This window comes from Festucalex cinctus, chromosome 18 (assembly GCF_051991245.1).
Source record: "Festucalex cinctus isolate MCC-2025b chromosome 18, RoL_Fcin_1.0, whole genome shotgun sequence".
NCBI lineage: Eukaryota > Metazoa > Chordata > Actinopteri > Syngnathiformes > Syngnathidae > Festucalex > Festucalex cinctus.
This window is the reverse complement of record NC_135428.1, coordinates 6,161,290-6,179,242: the sequence shown is the minus strand read 5'-3', so window position 1 is coordinate 6,179,242 and position 17,953 is coordinate 6,161,290. Positions and strand designations below refer to the sequence as shown.

Sequence of the window (17,953 nt, the reverse complement as noted above, 5' to 3'; positions counted from 1 at the left end):
TCCAAAACCCTTCAAAGATGATGAGTTTATATTATATTTTTTTCAAAAATGCAATTGTCTTTGGTAGAATAGAATTCAGTTAAAGTGCAGCAGTGAGGCAAAAGTTTGGTTCTGGAGAGAAATGAGTAAGAGTGAAAGAATAGGGTTAAGGGAGAGGCAAGCACTTTTCTCCCCCTTGTGCCTGCAGTGCACTCGGGCTGAGTTTCTGTGGAAACTTCCAAACAAAAGCGCTTCAGTTCCTTTGGCAAGGCTCTGGTATAATCAAGTTGTGGTCTTTCTGGCACATACCTTTTTACACAGTATAGACAAGGATAGGTCCTTATTCTTATGCATAGGTTAATCCCATTTGCTGCTGTGTGTGTTAATTTAGGCTGTGGAGGAGCTACTGGAGTGTTTGGATTTGGAGAAGAGCAGTTACCACATGGGTGTGAGCCGGGTGAGTAATGACACGGAATCTCGAGCAAATAAACACCTTTTAAATGATTAAATAAATCTTCCTTTTGCAATGCTGCCCCTATTAACTCATTCACTCCCAACCATTTTCACTTCAGTGTTTTCCTGGATTTTGACTGATTTTTCAAGGCCCGCGAAACATTATGTTCTATTGCTATAAAAATATGGAACATACCAAAAGAGAGACTAGAGTCTCTTCTTTAATCAGGGAAAAAAAAAGTATATTCCTATCTGTTTCCGATGTGCAGCAATTAGCAATAGAACATAGCTAAGTCTCATCTTTTTTCACAATTCTGCTTAGAACTGTGGGGAAATTAGCTTGTTTTAACATGGCCTGGTTGATCTCTTATACTCTGCTGCCACTCAACCATTTTCTGCAGTAGAGAGACTGCATCAAAGCCATCTCTATGCTCTGGCATAAAAAAAACATCAACAAAAAAAACGTATAAATATGTCTTTGGGACACTTAAAACATTTAAAATGTGACGTATTTACACGTTTTTGGGAGCTAATGAGTTATTATACACATGCACACACGCTTACACGTGCACGTCTTCTTATTCTCTGCGTCTGGGGTTTGTGTCCTTCATTCCACCTGTCCCTCTTTGAGCACCCTTTTGATGTTGGAAAGTTGCCAACCTCCGCCCTCTCCTTTGTGAGACGAGCAACTCGCAAAGGCGCGCGTCTGATCTGGCTGCCTGTCTATTTACGCCACAATTCCCTCTTCTCGGGTCATGAGTGCAAAACGGTCCAAACGGATGCCTGTCTTTGTTTTGTAGCGCGACTTGTAACAGAACGGCAGTCGGCGCCACAACGCGCTCCGAGGTCTAATCCTAGCAGGAGAGTGGCAATCAGCCAAGAGGGAAATCAGAGGACTTAGTGGCAGTCAAATTGGTGTTCTCAGAGACAACTGCACGTCCTCGTTCCCTTTCTTTCTTTTTTCGATCAGTTTAAATATGGATAGAAGCAACCAAATAAACGGCGACAAAAAAAAGCAACATATAAACCAGTCCGATGGGGAAACAAAAACAAAAGAAGCATTTGAAAAGAGAACAAATGCTTATTTTGATGTGCAACTTACTCATACATGCACACACATTCATGAAAATTCCATTCACACATGGAATATATCACCTCATCTGAATAATTCTATTTTAAATGTACTTCTTTATTTAAATTTATATGAATATTGATGGGAGCAGATTCTTGCTTTAAGTGTGAATAAAATTGTGTACTCAATATTCAAATAATTTACAGTTTCTAATCTAAATGAAGTATTATTTGTATTGTTCTATTTTGCCTTTTCTTTTAATGGTTCTCAATACTCCACATTTACCCCAACAATGCAGTAAATTTTAAAAAGGCATTAAAAACAAACAAACAATAGTTTGATCTCAGGCAACATTCGTGTCTGCTGCATTGTACTTGAGTAAGCCCAAAACTAACAAAACAACAAGATTCAAAGTAACAAACAAATACAAACACCAACACAATGTGACAAGGAGGACAACTAACTAAAAGCAATGATCGGACAGAAACTGAACAAAAGAAGGGAACTAATAAAATAGGGGCACACTGACGAGGCAACGAGAATCACCTGGACAAGACACAAGTGGCCGAGGGAGCTGATTGGAAGACGCAAGGGACCAGAACAGGTGGACACAATAATCTAATGAGTCAGACGAACGCTGCCTTCATGTGCTATGGGAAAGATGAACGTTACCACTCGGAAACTCCTAATTACGACCGAGTTCTGTTCATGTGATTTTGTTATATCAAAATTGTGTATGCTACATAATTGTGTAGATTCTAAAACAGCCTGCTATGCTAGCACACGTTAACGCCCTTATTGATATTTTTTGCTATTCACGAATCCTTCTGCGCCATGTTGAAACTCTCTCAACTCGGAAACTCGGGTATCAAAATAAATTCACAGTTGTCCAGTGGAAAATACGACATGGGGCAAAAAAAAAGAACAAAAAAAAACCTAAAATCTTATCAAAACTAAATCAACAGATCATGGCACTTATCAACATTAAAGAAAACAAACAAAAAAAATAAATAAATCTACTTAACATTTTTCCATTTATTTTTCCTTTCAGACATATTAGAATTTGCTAGATTACAACATCCAAGAATTAATATTGTTTATACTCTGCACAGACTCTTACAATGAGAGCGGGACTGCCACCTACTGTAGTGGAGGTGCAATGGCACTTTATTCAAGTACGACAAACAAACAAACGCCTGTTCTTAACTCTTTGACTGCCAAAAACGTTTAATCATGATTAATAAAATCATAATGTATGTGATGTATGTAACATAAACGTTAAATGACGTCAACTACGTTTTTTTTGTTTGTTTGTTTTTTAAATCAATGGGCAGTGCAACATCTAAGTGCAGCGCTGCCTGGTCAATGGGTTGTGGAATCAAAAACACTCACTAACTATGACCACCAGATGGCAGCATTGTATCTCTTGGGCTGCCCGTGTATCAAATTACAATGAAAGATGACGAAATCTGATGAAATAGAACGTTTTCAAGGATGACGTGAATGCTAATGTTTTGATAACGTGTGGCGGTAAAAGAGTTAAAGCGCTTTATAAATAAAGTTGAGTTGAGTTATGTTTTTACGGAACGAAAAAATTGAGTCATCTATTTGGCGTGAGCCATTTATTTGTTCAAGTTGACAATCCTTCTGTGGATTAATTGAGACACATTTATCAGAGGAAATACAATTGGAATGACACAATATGAATTGCGTAACCTTTGAACAGTGCTGTGGTAAATGGTCACGATTTAACATTGTTGAATCGTTTTGAACCTCGCCTAATTTGTACTGTGCTTTGGTCGATAACTTTGGTGACAAGTGACACGTTTCATCCATCTGTTTCAAATGCTTCCTGCAAGTAGGCCGACTTAATCTCTCTCAGGTACATGCAAGCTGACAGAGATGGATTTCTGCTTACCTGTTTGTTTTTTGTTTTTGGCCCAGATTAGAGAGGGCTGATTTTTCTGGAATGGTAACGTAATCAAACTTTCATCTCAACTGTCTGTGGATTAGACTGTTTTCTATTGATTTCACGTTTTATACTCGTACATTAAACACAATCCTCTATATAGTTTGGTATTGAACATTGTTTTATTGATATTTTCTTTTGTATTATATTATTAATAGTGTGTTTACATCTTTTTTTTTTTTTTCTTTTCGTCTTAGCTATTCTTCAAAGCTGGAGTCTCGGTGAAATTGGAGGAACAGAGGGATGAGCAAACCAAGCGTAATTTAATCCTATTCCAAGCTGCCTGTAGAGGTTATCTGGCAAGACAAGCCTTCAAAAAGAGAAAGGTAAGCAAAAAGGCCTCGTCCCTTATCAGTATCATCCCAACTGAAAATACATAGGATGTAAAACATATCCCTTGATTCATCCTTATTACCATTTAGATGATGCAATCAAAAGTAGTACATGTTTAAGGGGCGGAAACTTCCGCCAAACAAGAATTGCTCCTCAGATCTAATTTTTATTGTCCTTGTAGTGGATCCTACTAGCTTTGCCATAAGTCTTCAAGCAATTCCAAAAATCGCAAACTCTAACTTCCCCTCTTTAACTCATTCACTCCCAAAAACGTATTTATACGTTTTTTTTATTTTTAGGTTTTTGTTTGCTAGAGTTTTTGTATGAAGGCTTTTATGCAATTTCTGACCTGAAGTGGTTGCTTAAAGCGATGGTAGTTATTACAAAAAAAAAAAAAAAAAAAAAAAAAAAAAAGCAGGTGGCAGCAAAGTATACGAGATCAACCAGGTCCATGTTGCAACAAGCTCTTTTTTCCCAGTATTTTCAACAGGTTTGTAAATAATGATGAAACTTCTAATAATAATTGTTACAAAACATAAAAAACATACTTTTATTTTTTATTTTTTATTTTTTTTCTCCCTGATGAAAGAAGAGACACATTTTTCTTTTGGTAGGTTCCATGTTTTTTTTTTATAGCAATAGAACATGAAAATGGCTGGGAGTGAATGAGTTAATATGACGCATGAATTGCTCAAGGACACTGCAAATAAACAAGACTCGACCAAGTGGTTGTACAAACTATTGTGAACACTGATGGAATTGAAATGGCTCGCACGGAACGCTTTTCAAAATAGCACAAATAAACCGAAAGGACTAAATAACTGAGGATGAATGAGAGCAAGGTCCATGAGGGAGTTTTTTGGTCGGACTTTCTGGGAAAGCAATCTTAGACAGCAACCTTCACTTTTCCAATTAACTATTACTGGTAAAATCTGTTTTACCATTTATTCAGTAGAATCAATTATATTACCCCCCCAACCACAAAAAAACAGGCATGCACACGCGGACACATGATCTCCACAAGCCTCCATATTATATATGCAGCCCTACACCTCCTTTTCTGTGTGATTATTGAACCAGCTGCAACAGAATTCAAAATTCATAATCACCATTCAGTACAACATGATGTTCCGGAGCAGATATCTTGCTCCGTTGTATTTTTCTTCTATTTACACTTCTATGTTTAAAGGCCATTATTCACAGTGTGAAGTGGGCAAAGAGCCGGGCGCTTTTTTTTTTTTTTTTTTTTTTTTTTTTTAATCTTCTTCAAGTTCAGCGGCAAGAAGCGATGTGAAATTGCTTGGCAACTGTGCAATTATAAAATCAATTTGCAAAAGTGTCCAGTTCCGTGCCTCTGTCCCCATATGGCTCCTATTCCCTGAAAATGTATATATAATAGAAAGATATCATATTATTTTTGTCTTGTAATGGTATTCTCTTATACAGTAGAATCACAGACGGAAAATGCAATCATAAACATGTTGGATGCTAAGGCAGGGCCTGAAAATGTGATCTATAGGTTTCTGTTTTGAGTGGCGGGGCGTATGGGGATAATTATTGAGTCTTTTCTGTCCTTGTGGTAATGCATTTTGCATTCATGGTTATATTTATTTTCTTGAATAAAAAAAAAAAAAAAACACGGAAGATGTTTGTCCATGGAATATATCCAGCTTGATGAATTGTTGAAGTGCATAAAATTATATTTATATTCATATATCGCCACGTAATTGACAGTCTTGTTACCCGTCCCTCAGTTCTCCAATTTGCAGTTTAATCAGATCACAAGTTGCAAACAGCGAGTGGGAGTTGAGCGCGCGCGAGATAGATGACACTGTTCAACAACAATTTTGCAAGTGTGAAACAGTCATGCAAAGACACACTGTGGACGCCATTATGAATCAACCGCTGCTCATGCAACCACAATGTATTGAATTTATTGCAACTTACGTGATATTAACACCTAAAGAGCATTTTCTTGATTCCCTGATTCAGTTAGATGACAGCTGAGCACTGCAGTGACTTATTGAGCGAGTTTTATATCTTTTTTTTCATGTAGATCAAATTTTTTTATTTTGGGGCGTATAGGACCACTCACTTCCTAACTAGATGTATGGCAAAAATGCTATTATAGATATTTAAATACATGCTCTTAAGATATATAGTTTTTGATAATACATTTCTCTAATGTACAATGTAGTAAAAGATCCATTGTCCTTACTGACAACATAACAAATTACTGTATTTTTTTTCCCAACCAAATGGCTCAGTTGCATAAAAATTACCGTTCAAGGACGGCACATAACTGTTGAACAATAAAACCATTATTAAGTCCAAGAAATAATTTTTTTGTATGAATTTTTTCAACAAAATCAACTCAATTTTTTTTTTTTTTTTTTTTTTTTTTTTTTTTAACATTTTTGAGGTACTATGTTTGGTCTGAATATCATTCCAAATCCACCCAAAAAATTGTGAGGCCGATTCAAGTATATGTCAGTATAAGATACAGTGTCCTCCATCTACTGGTGATGGGTAATATTACAACTTAACTCATTGACTCACAGCCATTTTGACTGAAGAAACCGCCTTGACTCCCGGCTGTTTTACTAGATTTTGACTGATTTTGGAAAAGTCCACAGAATATTCCGTTCTATTGCTATAAAAACATGGAACCTATCAAAAGAAATATTTGAGTCTCTTCTTTCATCAGGAATAAAAAGTATATTTTTATCTGTTTTTGTTTTGCAGTAATTAGCATTAGAATACAGCTAAGTTTCATCGTTATTCACAAACCTATTAAAAACACTGGGGAAAACAGCTTGTTGCAACATTGCTCTGGTTGATCTCTTATACTCTGTTGCCACTTGCTGGCCATTTTTTTTGTAATACCTACCATTCCTTTATGCAACATCTTCATGTCAGAAGCTGTGTCAAAGCCTTCTGTATGCACTAGCATTAAAAAAAAACATTAAAAAAATAAATACGTTTTTGGTACTGCAGGACAAAGTATTAAAAACGTTTTTATACGTTTTTGGGATTGAATGATTTAAAAACTACACTCAAACCCTGCACAATAACAATTCGGCACCCTTCTTTGCCTTTTTTTTTTTTTTTTTCTCCCCACACGCAATCAAGTGGCTACTCAGTGTGTTTACGGGCCGCATCTTGATGTAGATGATCTACAACATGTCTTGTTGCTCAATCTCATAATAATTATCATATAATAGCATCCACTTGCACCCTTGCTGCTAATGTATTATCACTTCAGGAAAATTTATAGGGGGCACAATGTTTCTTCCTAGTGTTTGAACAATCCAGGTGGCATGACGGGTAGATGTTAGTCCCCCGATGGAAGACTGGCTTGTTGATAGATGTTGATGTGACAGAAGGTCTGTTGATGGATTTTTGCCTGGCATGTTAGGCACGCGAAGATGTGCCATGCATTCACATCTCGTTTTTGTCCTTTTGTCTGTCAAGGACAGACGCGAGTGCTTCAGCAGTCATTTCCCGCTTTTGTGAGTTTCGTCCTTCAGACGCCCTCTAAACATACTGTAAATCTTTTCCCACATTTGCATTGAGATCGGTGTGAAGCAGAAATAGATAAAAGCAAATATTCCTCTATTTACATAAGCATAATAAGGCGGCAGTGTACGTTCTGTTCTGTTCAGTTTTCATCATTTAAAGTGCATTTGAGAGATTGTTAAACATTCAGACCAAGGATCCTACTAATGGAATCTTGGACTCAAGAATGCCGAGGAGTTTGCAGTGAAAGGTCGCTTGGTGAATGTTATTGCAGTACTATTTTTTTTCGACAACGCAAAAACTTGACATCTTGATCAGATTACTCATGGATGCTTAGGTTAAAGGTCCTTAACTTGTCATCAACCAGCTGATTAGAATTCAAAACTTACCAATCATGCGCTTAGGACGCCGACTCCCATCAATCAGCTCAACTTTATTTTTTATAAAGTACCATATTTTCCGCACTATAAGGTGCACCGCATTATAAGGCGCACCTTCAACGAATGACAAATTTTAAAACTTTTTCCATATATAAGACGCTACAGTAGAGGCTGGGGTTACGTTATGCATCCATTAGATGGTGCTGCGCTAAAGGGAATGTCAACAAAACAGTCAGATAGGTCAGTCAAACTTTATTAATAGATTACAAACCAGCTTTCTGACAACTCCATTCACTCCCAAAATGAATAAACAGATGTTTTATTGTTTTCTCTGAGGTAAAGTATTAGTATTAGCTAGAGATCCAAGATGGCGGGATCTTCTGAGCATGCACGTCACCGATCGCGCAGGGTCACCGATAGCGTCTTGGCAGCGAGACCTGTTGCGGCTCAATATTGATCCATATATAAGGCGCACTGGATTATAAGGCGCATGGTCAGCTTTTGAAAAAATTGAAGGCTTTTAGGTGCGCCTTGTAGTGCGGCAAATATGGTAATTTAAAACAACCACTGCTGTTTTCTTAAGATGGAACCCAGAGACAGCAGATAAAATGAAAACAGCAGGGGCCCTAGAATTGAATCCTGGGGAACACCATATGTTCCGTTATACATGTGAATTCAGATTTCACGTATTCTTTTGACCTCTGTCTTTTTTTCGCATACTTATTGAGAAGGAATTACAATAATAAAGAAATCACATGACGTACCATCACAACAGTCAAACGTTGACTACTGGGTGCGCCAAATACTCAGCAACACAGATAGACCCCTGGGGTTTGATGGAACCCGGGTGAAGAGCCACTACTTTAAGGAATTATTGGTCTTTGTCCAATCACAAACTCCATTGACTTTTAATGTCATTTAACGCAAGGTTGCTGAGAGAGATAAAATAAGTCCACTTTTCCTTGACTATTGATTTTGAACGTCATCCAAGATGCTTAGACATACACTATAGACAACACTTATCCAAATCAATTCAGCTTCTTTGGATCTTAATTGTCAATCGTACCAAGTCATTGCGGACAATGTTATGCTAGCAACTTTGTTATGCTAACAGCTAACAGAAACCTGACCTCTGTCTCATTAAACACATTTGAAATCAACTACAACAGTGGTTGTAAACTCTTGTCCAACATCAACATGTGGAGATAATCCTTTAATATACTAATCTGACTAATGAGATTAAGGTGTCAGCAGTAGCAGCTCTTAGGTGTTTGATACGCATACAAACATGGCTGTATGTGCACAAAGCCCAAACACATATTTAGCTCTAATGCAGTTGTCCTGTAATTTGCCTTCACGGTTGTCACACTGTCTTAATGTAATATGGATGCTAAAGTGTTTATCCACGGTGCTCACGTCGTACAATTGTTTGTTTGTTTCCCAATCATTTCTGACTAGCTCAGACAAGTGAGACTTCGTGTCACGAATCGGCCGCATTTTCCTCCTTGTGAGGTGTTCTTAGTGTGACGAATCCTAATTGGTCATAGGGAGTACCTTCAGGGCGCTACGTACCTGATGCTGAGAATTGTGTTGCTCTAATTGGGTTTGCCCCGTAATCTGCTCCTGCGAAAGAGCCTCATGCATAAGCAGCATGGAAATCGTGTAATACTTAGAATGAGCTGCCAACGTGTTTGATTTAATTAATCAGAAATTAGCTTCCAGCCTTGGAACACACTTGGCTGAAATTCTCAGTAGGAGGCTGGCAAGCCCTCGGATAGCTGCTTACACATACACCAGCAATAAAACAAACGTGTTTCATGAAATGTTTAGCATGTAGTGGTTATTAGCGTTAAAGTGGTAGACGCAGCAAATAGGAAAGTGATGTATGCACATCCCTCAACAACTTAAACTCATTCACTCGACGCCATTTTCACACAAGCAATCCGCTCCCGGCTGTTTTACTGGATTTTGACTGATTTTGCAAGGCCCGCAGAATATTGTGTTCTATTGCTATAAAAGCATGGAACCTATCAAAAGAAAGATTAAAGTCTCTGGAGATGATTTGAGGAGCAGACCATTCAAAATATTACAAGTAGATGAAGGAAAAGGAGCATATACTGATTATACCTTTTCCACAACTGCCTCAATCCATAGAGCATGTGATCATACGTGTAATAATACAGCATCAACCGGTTATCATCTGAAGCAAAACCACTTGAAAGATTCAAAGTGAATGGTGGGGAATTATAAGAATAGTATAAAGCTGACTGAAGTATTTCTATCATTTTACCTTAATTATACAGATATAAAATGAAATAAAAATACAGCAAACTATTCGGCTATATATGTCTTATCAATTTTTTTTTTTAACTCATTTACTCCCAATAACGTATAAATACGTTTTTATTAATGCTCTAAGTGTCCCAAAGACGTATTTCTACGTTTCTTTGTTGTTTTTATGCTAGAGCATACAGAAGGCTTTGATGCAGCCTCTCAACTGCAAAGAATGGTACCAGAAATGGTAGTTATTACACAAACGGCCAGCAGGTGGCAGCAGAGCAAAGGAGATCAACCAGGGCCATGTAGAAAAAAAGCTTATATACTTACAATTTTAAATAGATTTGTGAAAACTGATGAAACTTAGCTCTCTTCTAATGCTAACTGCTGCAAAACGGAAACAGATAGAAACATACTTTTTTTTTTCCTGAGGAAAGAAGAGACTTTAATCTTAATAATGCACTCATTGACACATTTCTTGTCGGATTTCTTGTAATGCCAACAGATTCAGGATCTCGCAATTCGTTGCATCCAGAAGAACATTCAGAAAAACCGTGGCGTAAAGGACTGGCCATGGTGGAAACTTTTTACTACAGTGCAGCCACTCATTAAGGTGCAGCTCACTGAGGACCAGATGCGGAGCAAAGATGTGAGTTCACAATTTGACACGCTTTCTCTTCTCCTAGTTTCACATGCGACGTTCCGTGTAATATTTGTTCTTCGCTCCAGGAGGAGATCCAGATGCAAAAGTCCAAGCTGGAGAAGGTGGAGAAAGAGCGCAACGAGCTGAGACTAAACACAGATCGACTGGAGAGCAGAGTGCGTTGTGAGGATGGTTTTCAAGATGGCTGATGATATATTATAAATGCGAAGGATGAACTGTGATGTTGCGGGGGTAGGCTCGATATTACGAATAACGGTGATGAGTAAGTTGTTGATCTCATACGTGGACAGATTGCAGACTTGTTGGCAGAACTGGCTGATGAGAGGAGCACAAGTGAGTCAGCATCCCAGCTTCTGGAGAATGAAACGGCTGAGAGACTGCGCCTGGAGAAGGACTTGAAGGACCTGCAGGCAAATACATGCACTGATATTAAAAAAAATATTTTCAATGATCAAAAGTGGAACGTCAACGATTGAACGTGTGATTCAGGCAAAGTTTGAAACCGCGATGAAACAAATGGAAGCTCAGGAGATGGAAGTGATGGAAGCTCGGCTCATGAAAACGTCAGAGCTCAACGGGGAGCTGGAGGATGATGATGATGATGGTTAGTTGATGTGCTTTAATCATAGGAAGCCAAGTACACCATTCATCCTTATAATGCGAGATTACAGTTTATTTTAGTTTCAGATTCAGGCTCACTATAATTTCTGATGGCCCAAGACCAACAATGACAAAATTAAGTAATAGCTTAGTAATAACTATGTAATAACTTAGTAATTACAAGAGTTTGCAAGATTTCACTCTTTTTAGCAAAATATTAGACACTTCACTACCATTCAGGGTAGTTCTAAAATTTTACATCTTTATGCAATTTTCATGCAATTTTCACTCCTACAAATGTCTGCTGGAGGATGATGAAGATGCTGGTTAGTTGATGTGGTTAAATCATAGGAAGTCAAGTACATCATTTATCCGTTTACTTGGACATTGCAGTTTATTTTATTTTCAACTTCAGGCTCAGTATAAGTTCTGATGGCCCAAGACCAAAATATGACAAAACTAAGTAATAGTTTAGTAATAACTAAGTAATAACATGTAAGAGTTGTTTGCCAGATTTCACCCTTTTTAACTAAACATGAGAAACTTCACTACCATTCAGGGTAGTTATAATCTGCAAAAAAAATGTACATCTTTATACCATTTTTACTCCTACAAATGTCTGCTTGAGATGAGGATGATGATGATGATGATGATTCTGGTTAAATCATAGGAAGTCAAGTACATCATTCATTCTTTTACTTTACAGTTTATTTTATTTTCAAATTCACTCATTATAATTTCTGATGGCCCAAGACCAAAATAGGACAAAATTAAGTAATAACTTAGTAATTACATGTAAAAGTTTGCCAGATTTGACCCTTTTTAGCTAAATATAAGAAACTTCACTACCATTCAGAGTAGTTATAATCTGCACGAAATTGTACATCTTTATATAATTTTTACTCCTACAAATGTCTGCTTGAGGATGATGATGATGATGATGATGATGGTGATTCTGGTTAAATCATAGGAAGTCAAGTACATCATTCATCCTTTTACTTTACAGTTTATTTTATTTTCAAATTCACTCATTATAATTTCTGATGTCCCAAGACCAAAATATGACAAAATTAAGTAATAACTTAGTAATAACTTAATAATTACATGTAAATATAAGAAACTTCACTGCCATTCAGGGTAGTTATAATCTGCACGAAATTGTACATCTTTATACAATTTTCACTCCTACAAATGTCTGAAAGATTGTTCAGGTGTACCTAATTAAGCGTCCGGGGAATGTATTACGTGTGGACAGCTTGAAAAATCTCACTTATTCTAATTGTCGCTGTGGGATTCGGGCGGCTTTAGTCGCCTGTTTCAGTAGGCGACATGACAGTTAAGACATATTGCATAATGCTGTTAAGTATATTCTCCAAGTTTGGGATTTCACACTAGGGGATTAAAATGTTCTCTCCCGGGCATACAAGTAATGGCGGCCGCTGATTGGTCCTCACCGACTCAGAAATTGAGCTCCCACTGAGAGTAGCATTGTCCACGAGGCAGTCTTTTTCTGCCTCCTCGTGCGCGCACATCCCCCTCAAAGCAACCTCCGCCGACAAGCCATTACAGAGCATATCAAAATTCTTCGATGAATGAGAAAATAATCGTTGCGATCTGAGCCGGTGGCCTTGCAAGTTGTCATTATGCTATATATATGCTAATGAGCAGCGTTGACGGAGGAGCCACGTGAAGGGGACATGGACAGCCTAAAAAAAAAAAAAAAAAAAAAAAAAAAAATGATAAGACTCGGAAATGAACCGAAACCTTGAATGGCTGCCTGGACGCTGTCATGGTTTCTGATAGCCCCCGACAGCTCTAGAATTAGGGTCGGCTAAGAGGCATGCAAAGAGCCACTTAGTCGCGTCTTCCCCCCCCCCCGCCATTGTTGTGTGCTCGGGCTTGCGGGGCTCAGGTTTATCCGAGATTAGAGTGGAACGCGAGGGCCGCTTTGTAGTCGCCCCGTCAAATGTTTTGACCTCGTAGGGTCAGCATTTGATGAAAAACGGTTTCATTTCATATGAGATTATTTTATTTCAGTCCGTCAAGTGTAATAAACATAATCCACAGCATCAGTCATCATTGAGCTTTTGAGCCCTTTCGTCTTTGTATACTACATGACCTGCATTAAAAGCAGAAGATGCCTAAATGTCAAAAAAAAAAAAAAAAGATTTCTTCACATTTTCTTCTTCAGGGGGTGAGTGGCGCATAAAATACAACAGAGCCATCCGGGAAATGGAATTCAACCAAAAGAAACTCCAGCAAGAGTTTGATGACAAGCTGGAAACGGAGCAGCAGAGCAAAAGACATCTTGAGAGAAGGGCAAGACACTTTGTCATATTCAATCATTTAGAAAGGCTATATTTAATATTTGATCGCCTCAGCTTTGTATGTCTAAATAAAATGACGACGTGCATGCTGCAGCTGGCCGACTTGAAGACAGACAATGAGGATGTGCAGCACTCTGTGCAGCAGCTGAAGAAGAAGTGCCAGAAGATGACGGCTGAGCTGCAGGATACGCGACGGCATCTGGAGGGCCTCCACAGCCGCAACCATGATTTGGAAAAGAAGCAGAGGAAGTCGGTTTGAACTCAACAAGCATTTCTTTATTTCATATATTTTTGCACACGATTCCAATTGCCCAACTCTATATTGATAAGGCACTTTAAAACAACCATAGCTGTTTTGCACGAAAACAGCAGAGGCCCCAGAATTGAACCTTGTGGAACACCATTATACATGTGAATGAATCTTGTAAATATTCATCCGACCACTTTCTTGTTGTGCTCGACGTAGTTAGCATGAAGAGGCTACAATAATTAACTCATTCACTCCCAGCTGTTTTACTGGAATTTGACTGATTTTGCAAGGCCCACAGAACATTGTGTTCTATTTGTTATAAAAACATGGAACCTACCAAAAGAAGATTTAGCATCTCTTCTTTCATTAGGAAAAAAAAAAAAAAAGTATATTTTTATGTTTCCGTTTTGCAGCAATTAGCATTGGAATATAGCTAAGTTTAATCATTATTCACAAATCTGTTTAAAACAGTGGGGAAAAGAGCTTTTTGCAACATGGCCCCAGTTGATCTCTTATACTCTGCTGCCACCTGCTGGCCATTTTTGTAATAACTACCTTTTGATTCAAGCGTTCTCTTCACTACAGAGGCTGCATCAAAGCCTTCTGTATGGTCTAGCATAAAAAAAACAAAAACAAAACAAAACGTATAAATACGTCTTTGGGAGCAAATGAGTTAATCAAGGAAAATATATTTAGTATGATAATAATCAGTTCTATGAATTGATTTCCACAATGATTCCGATTGATTGTCCCTCACTAATATCAAATTTACAAATGAAATACACCATGCAGCTGAATCTGTCAACATTTAATCCATCAAAATTGCATTACACCACATGCACTACCTCTTAGACCTGATTTACCGAGTCTAAAAGTCTCATTTCCTTTTTGGTGAGTAAATTGGTAATTGGCAGCTCGGTGCACCAGGACACACAGGGAGGCGTGGCGCGCCAACCAAATTCACAAACACTAGACTAGACTTGCAAAACTTGAGATATGATCTACGGAAATGGATCCCCAAAAAAGCAAATTCCAATTACCACAACGAAAGTATCCACAATGTCCTCCATCCCCTTCATTTGAATAGTGTCTTAAGTTGCTTTGGAATCTGCAGAATGGCATTAGCTCAGAAAATGGCTGAGACTTAAAGCACTCGAGAAGTCATCCCCTGCGGCTAATTGAAGATGCTCTGTGGGTGAAATTATTTTCAGTTGCGCTTCACCGGGGGAAAAATTACAACGAGCCGAGTTGACAACATGAAACACTCGGCTTTTACGTTCACTAACCATAAGTGTTTCTTGCCTCAGCAGCTGATGAAAACATGGTGCACATTAGCACGACCCAGTACCAAAACACCAGGCTAATGGAAAGGGAGAACAGTTGGGGGGGGGGTGCTCAGATTCAAAACCAGACAATTTAAAGTTACTCGGAAGTAGTTAGATATTTTTTTCAGATGTTAGAAGTCTGAAAGTTGAAAAGTTCTTGCCTCAGATTGTGTGAATTTATGTTAGATAATGTAATACAGCTAGCTAGCTAGCTAATTTTGCAGCTATAGTCATTGTTTAAAATGAAAGCAAAGCATTAACATTTCTTGACAATATGTTATGTGACCTCACTAGTCTAAACATGACATTATGATTAATATTACATGTGTGGAATATGAGTTATGAAGAAAAATCCAGTCGTTCTTATCCATCTCAGGGGGCGACCATTTTGCCACTTGCTGTCGACTGAAGATGACATCACAGTTGCTCAGGTCTCAGTTAACAACCAATCACAGCGCAGATTCAGAAAACAGGTGAGCTCTGATTGGTTGTTGCCTGAGCCCTGAGCAACATTGATGTCCTTTTCAGATGACAGCAAGTGGCAAAATGGCCGCCCCATGAAATGGATAAAACAGCTGGATTTTGTTGCTGAACTAATTCCACTAACACAATATTAATCAGAATACCATATTTAGACTAGTGGGGCTGCATAAAACATTGTCAAAAAATATATTTTGGGTTCCCCATTAACTCATTCACTCCCAGGCATTATCACTGTTTTACTGTATTTTGACTAATTTTGCAAGAATATTGTGTTCTATTGCTATAAAACATGGGACCTACCAAAAGAAAGATTAGAGTCTCTTCTTTCATCAGAAAAAAAATGTATATTTGTGTCTGTTTCCATTTTGTAGCAATTAGCATTAGAATATAGCTATGTTTCATCATTATTCACAAACCCATTCAAAACACTGAGAAAAAAAGACCTTGTTGTAACATGGCCAGTGCCGATCTCTTATACTCTGCTGCCACCTGCTGGCCGTTTTTGGAATAACTCTTATTGCTTTAAGCAACCTCTTCAGGTCTGAAGCTGCATCACGCCTTCTGTATGCTCTAGCATAACAAAAAACAAAAACAAAAAAAACAACAACATATAAATACGTCTTTGGGAGTGAAGGGCAAAGTATTAAAAAACGTATTTATACGTTTTTGTGGTTGAATGAGTTAAGTGAGGTGCTGATATTTACTCTGATTTTTTTGTGTCTATGTGTCAGATTTGATCTTGAACAGAACCAGTCGCAGGCTGAAGTCCAAAGAGAAAAAAGTCTGAGGGAGAAGCTGGCTCGAGACAAAGACACAATGGCGGCTGAGATATTCAACATCCACCAGCAGCTTCAGGTATATAGAGCATATCCAATACGCTGTCCCTCCTCTCTCTTATATCACACTGGTCCCATCCACTGTTCTCTCATTGAACCACAGGAAAAGGACGCCGACTTGTGTGCTGCCAACATGAAGGCGCAGCAGCTGGAGGCCGAATTGCAGGATCTCTCTTCACAGGAGTCCAAGGATGAAGCATCGCTGGCCAAGGTCAAGAAGCAGCTTCGTGACCTTGAGGCCAAGGTGAAAGACCAAGAGGAGGAACTGGACGAGCAGGCTGGAACCATCCAGATGCTGGAGCAGGTATATGAGAAGATCACACAACCTTGTAACGTACCAAAAAACTATTTTTTTCATGTACAATTAGTAACTTTAAAAAGTAACGTTTCTACTTGCTGTCGACTGATGATGACATCACTTGTGCTGAGGAAGCAGGTAACGGCCAATCATGGCTCACCTGTTTTCTGAGTTTGGTCAGTAAACTCAGCCATGATTGGTCGTTACCAACTGCCTCAGCACAGGTGATGTCATCATCAGTCGACATCAAGTAGAAAAATGACTTTTTAAAGGTATTAATTTGTACATGAAAAATAATGAAGTGATCAAATTCATCCATCCATTTTGTTGGCCGCTTATTCCTCACAAGGGTCGCGGGGGGTGCTGGCGCCTATCTCAGCTGGCTTTGGGCAGTAGGCGGGGTACACCCAGAACTGGTTGCCAGCCAATCGCAGTGATCAAATTCTGGACGAAATATTAACTGACAGAAATATGGCTGCATCTTTAAGTCACTGATACAGTAATTTCACAATAATTCATAAAATTTAGTTAAATTTAAAAAAGATGTGCTGTACGGTAAAAAATGAGTACGATACTGATTTGTGTTTTTCTGCCACTAGATGGCATAATTGCATTTGTAAGACGTTGGTGACAGCTCAGTGCATTTTTTTTTCATATTAAGAGCTATCAAATCTTTAACATGAAGTAAGTTGTGAAATTCTGCACATTTTTACAATTGTAAAATACAACTTCAGTCTCCACAAATATGTGCATTATTATTAAATTTATTACTGCTAAATTTTGTTGTGGATGTGTCTATAGTCTATAATCACGCATTACAAAAAAATAGTGCCGTTAAAAAATTTGTGGCGTCAAAGGAATTTTAGATTAACTCAAAATGAACACGCTAATTTTGACACCCCTATTTATTTTTTTTTTACATTGTTTATTCTGCGTGTGTCCTCTCAGGCTAAACTGCGGCTTGAGATGGAGATGGAAAGGCAGCGACAGAGCCACTCAAAAGACATCGAGAGCAAAGATGAGGAGGTGGACGAGATCAGGCGCTCGTGCAGTAAGAAGGTAGCTCACTCTCATTCTCGCAGTCGTGCTCGTATACTCAAAAGGCTCAAAGCTAGCCAGAGTAACACTACAAAAATGCCTTTGTTGTTGTGTCACACTGTATAGAGTTCTTTCTGAAAATATTTGGAT

The 17,953-nt window shown here is 38.3% G+C and overlaps 1 protein-coding gene across 9 annotated transcripts in view; it reads left to right on the top strand.

The window, feature by feature from the left end:
- Positions 1-17,953, top strand: part of LOC144005966 (unconventional myosin-XVIIIa-like) — an 83,889-nt gene that overhangs the window by 43,527 nt on the left and 22,409 nt on the right. For all 9 annotated transcript variants that reach the window (XM_077504507.1, XM_077504506.1, XM_077504505.1 and 6 more), the window contains 11 exons: positions 371-436; positions 3,671-3,799; positions 10,488-10,631; positions 10,712-10,801; positions 10,937-11,056; positions 11,136-11,250; positions 13,438-13,565; positions 13,668-13,822; positions 16,363-16,486; positions 16,571-16,771; positions 17,714-17,824. In XM_077504507.1, the coding sequence (XP_077360633.1) occupies positions 371-436; positions 3,671-3,799; positions 10,488-10,631; positions 10,712-10,801; positions 10,937-11,056; positions 11,136-11,250; positions 13,438-13,565; positions 13,668-13,822; positions 16,363-16,486; positions 16,571-16,771; positions 17,714-17,824 (1,383 nt within the window). The remainder of the gene's footprint in view (positions 1-370; positions 437-3,670; positions 3,800-10,487; positions 10,632-10,711; positions 10,802-10,936; positions 11,057-11,135; positions 11,251-13,437; positions 13,566-13,667; positions 13,823-16,362; positions 16,487-16,570; positions 16,772-17,713; positions 17,825-17,953) is intronic.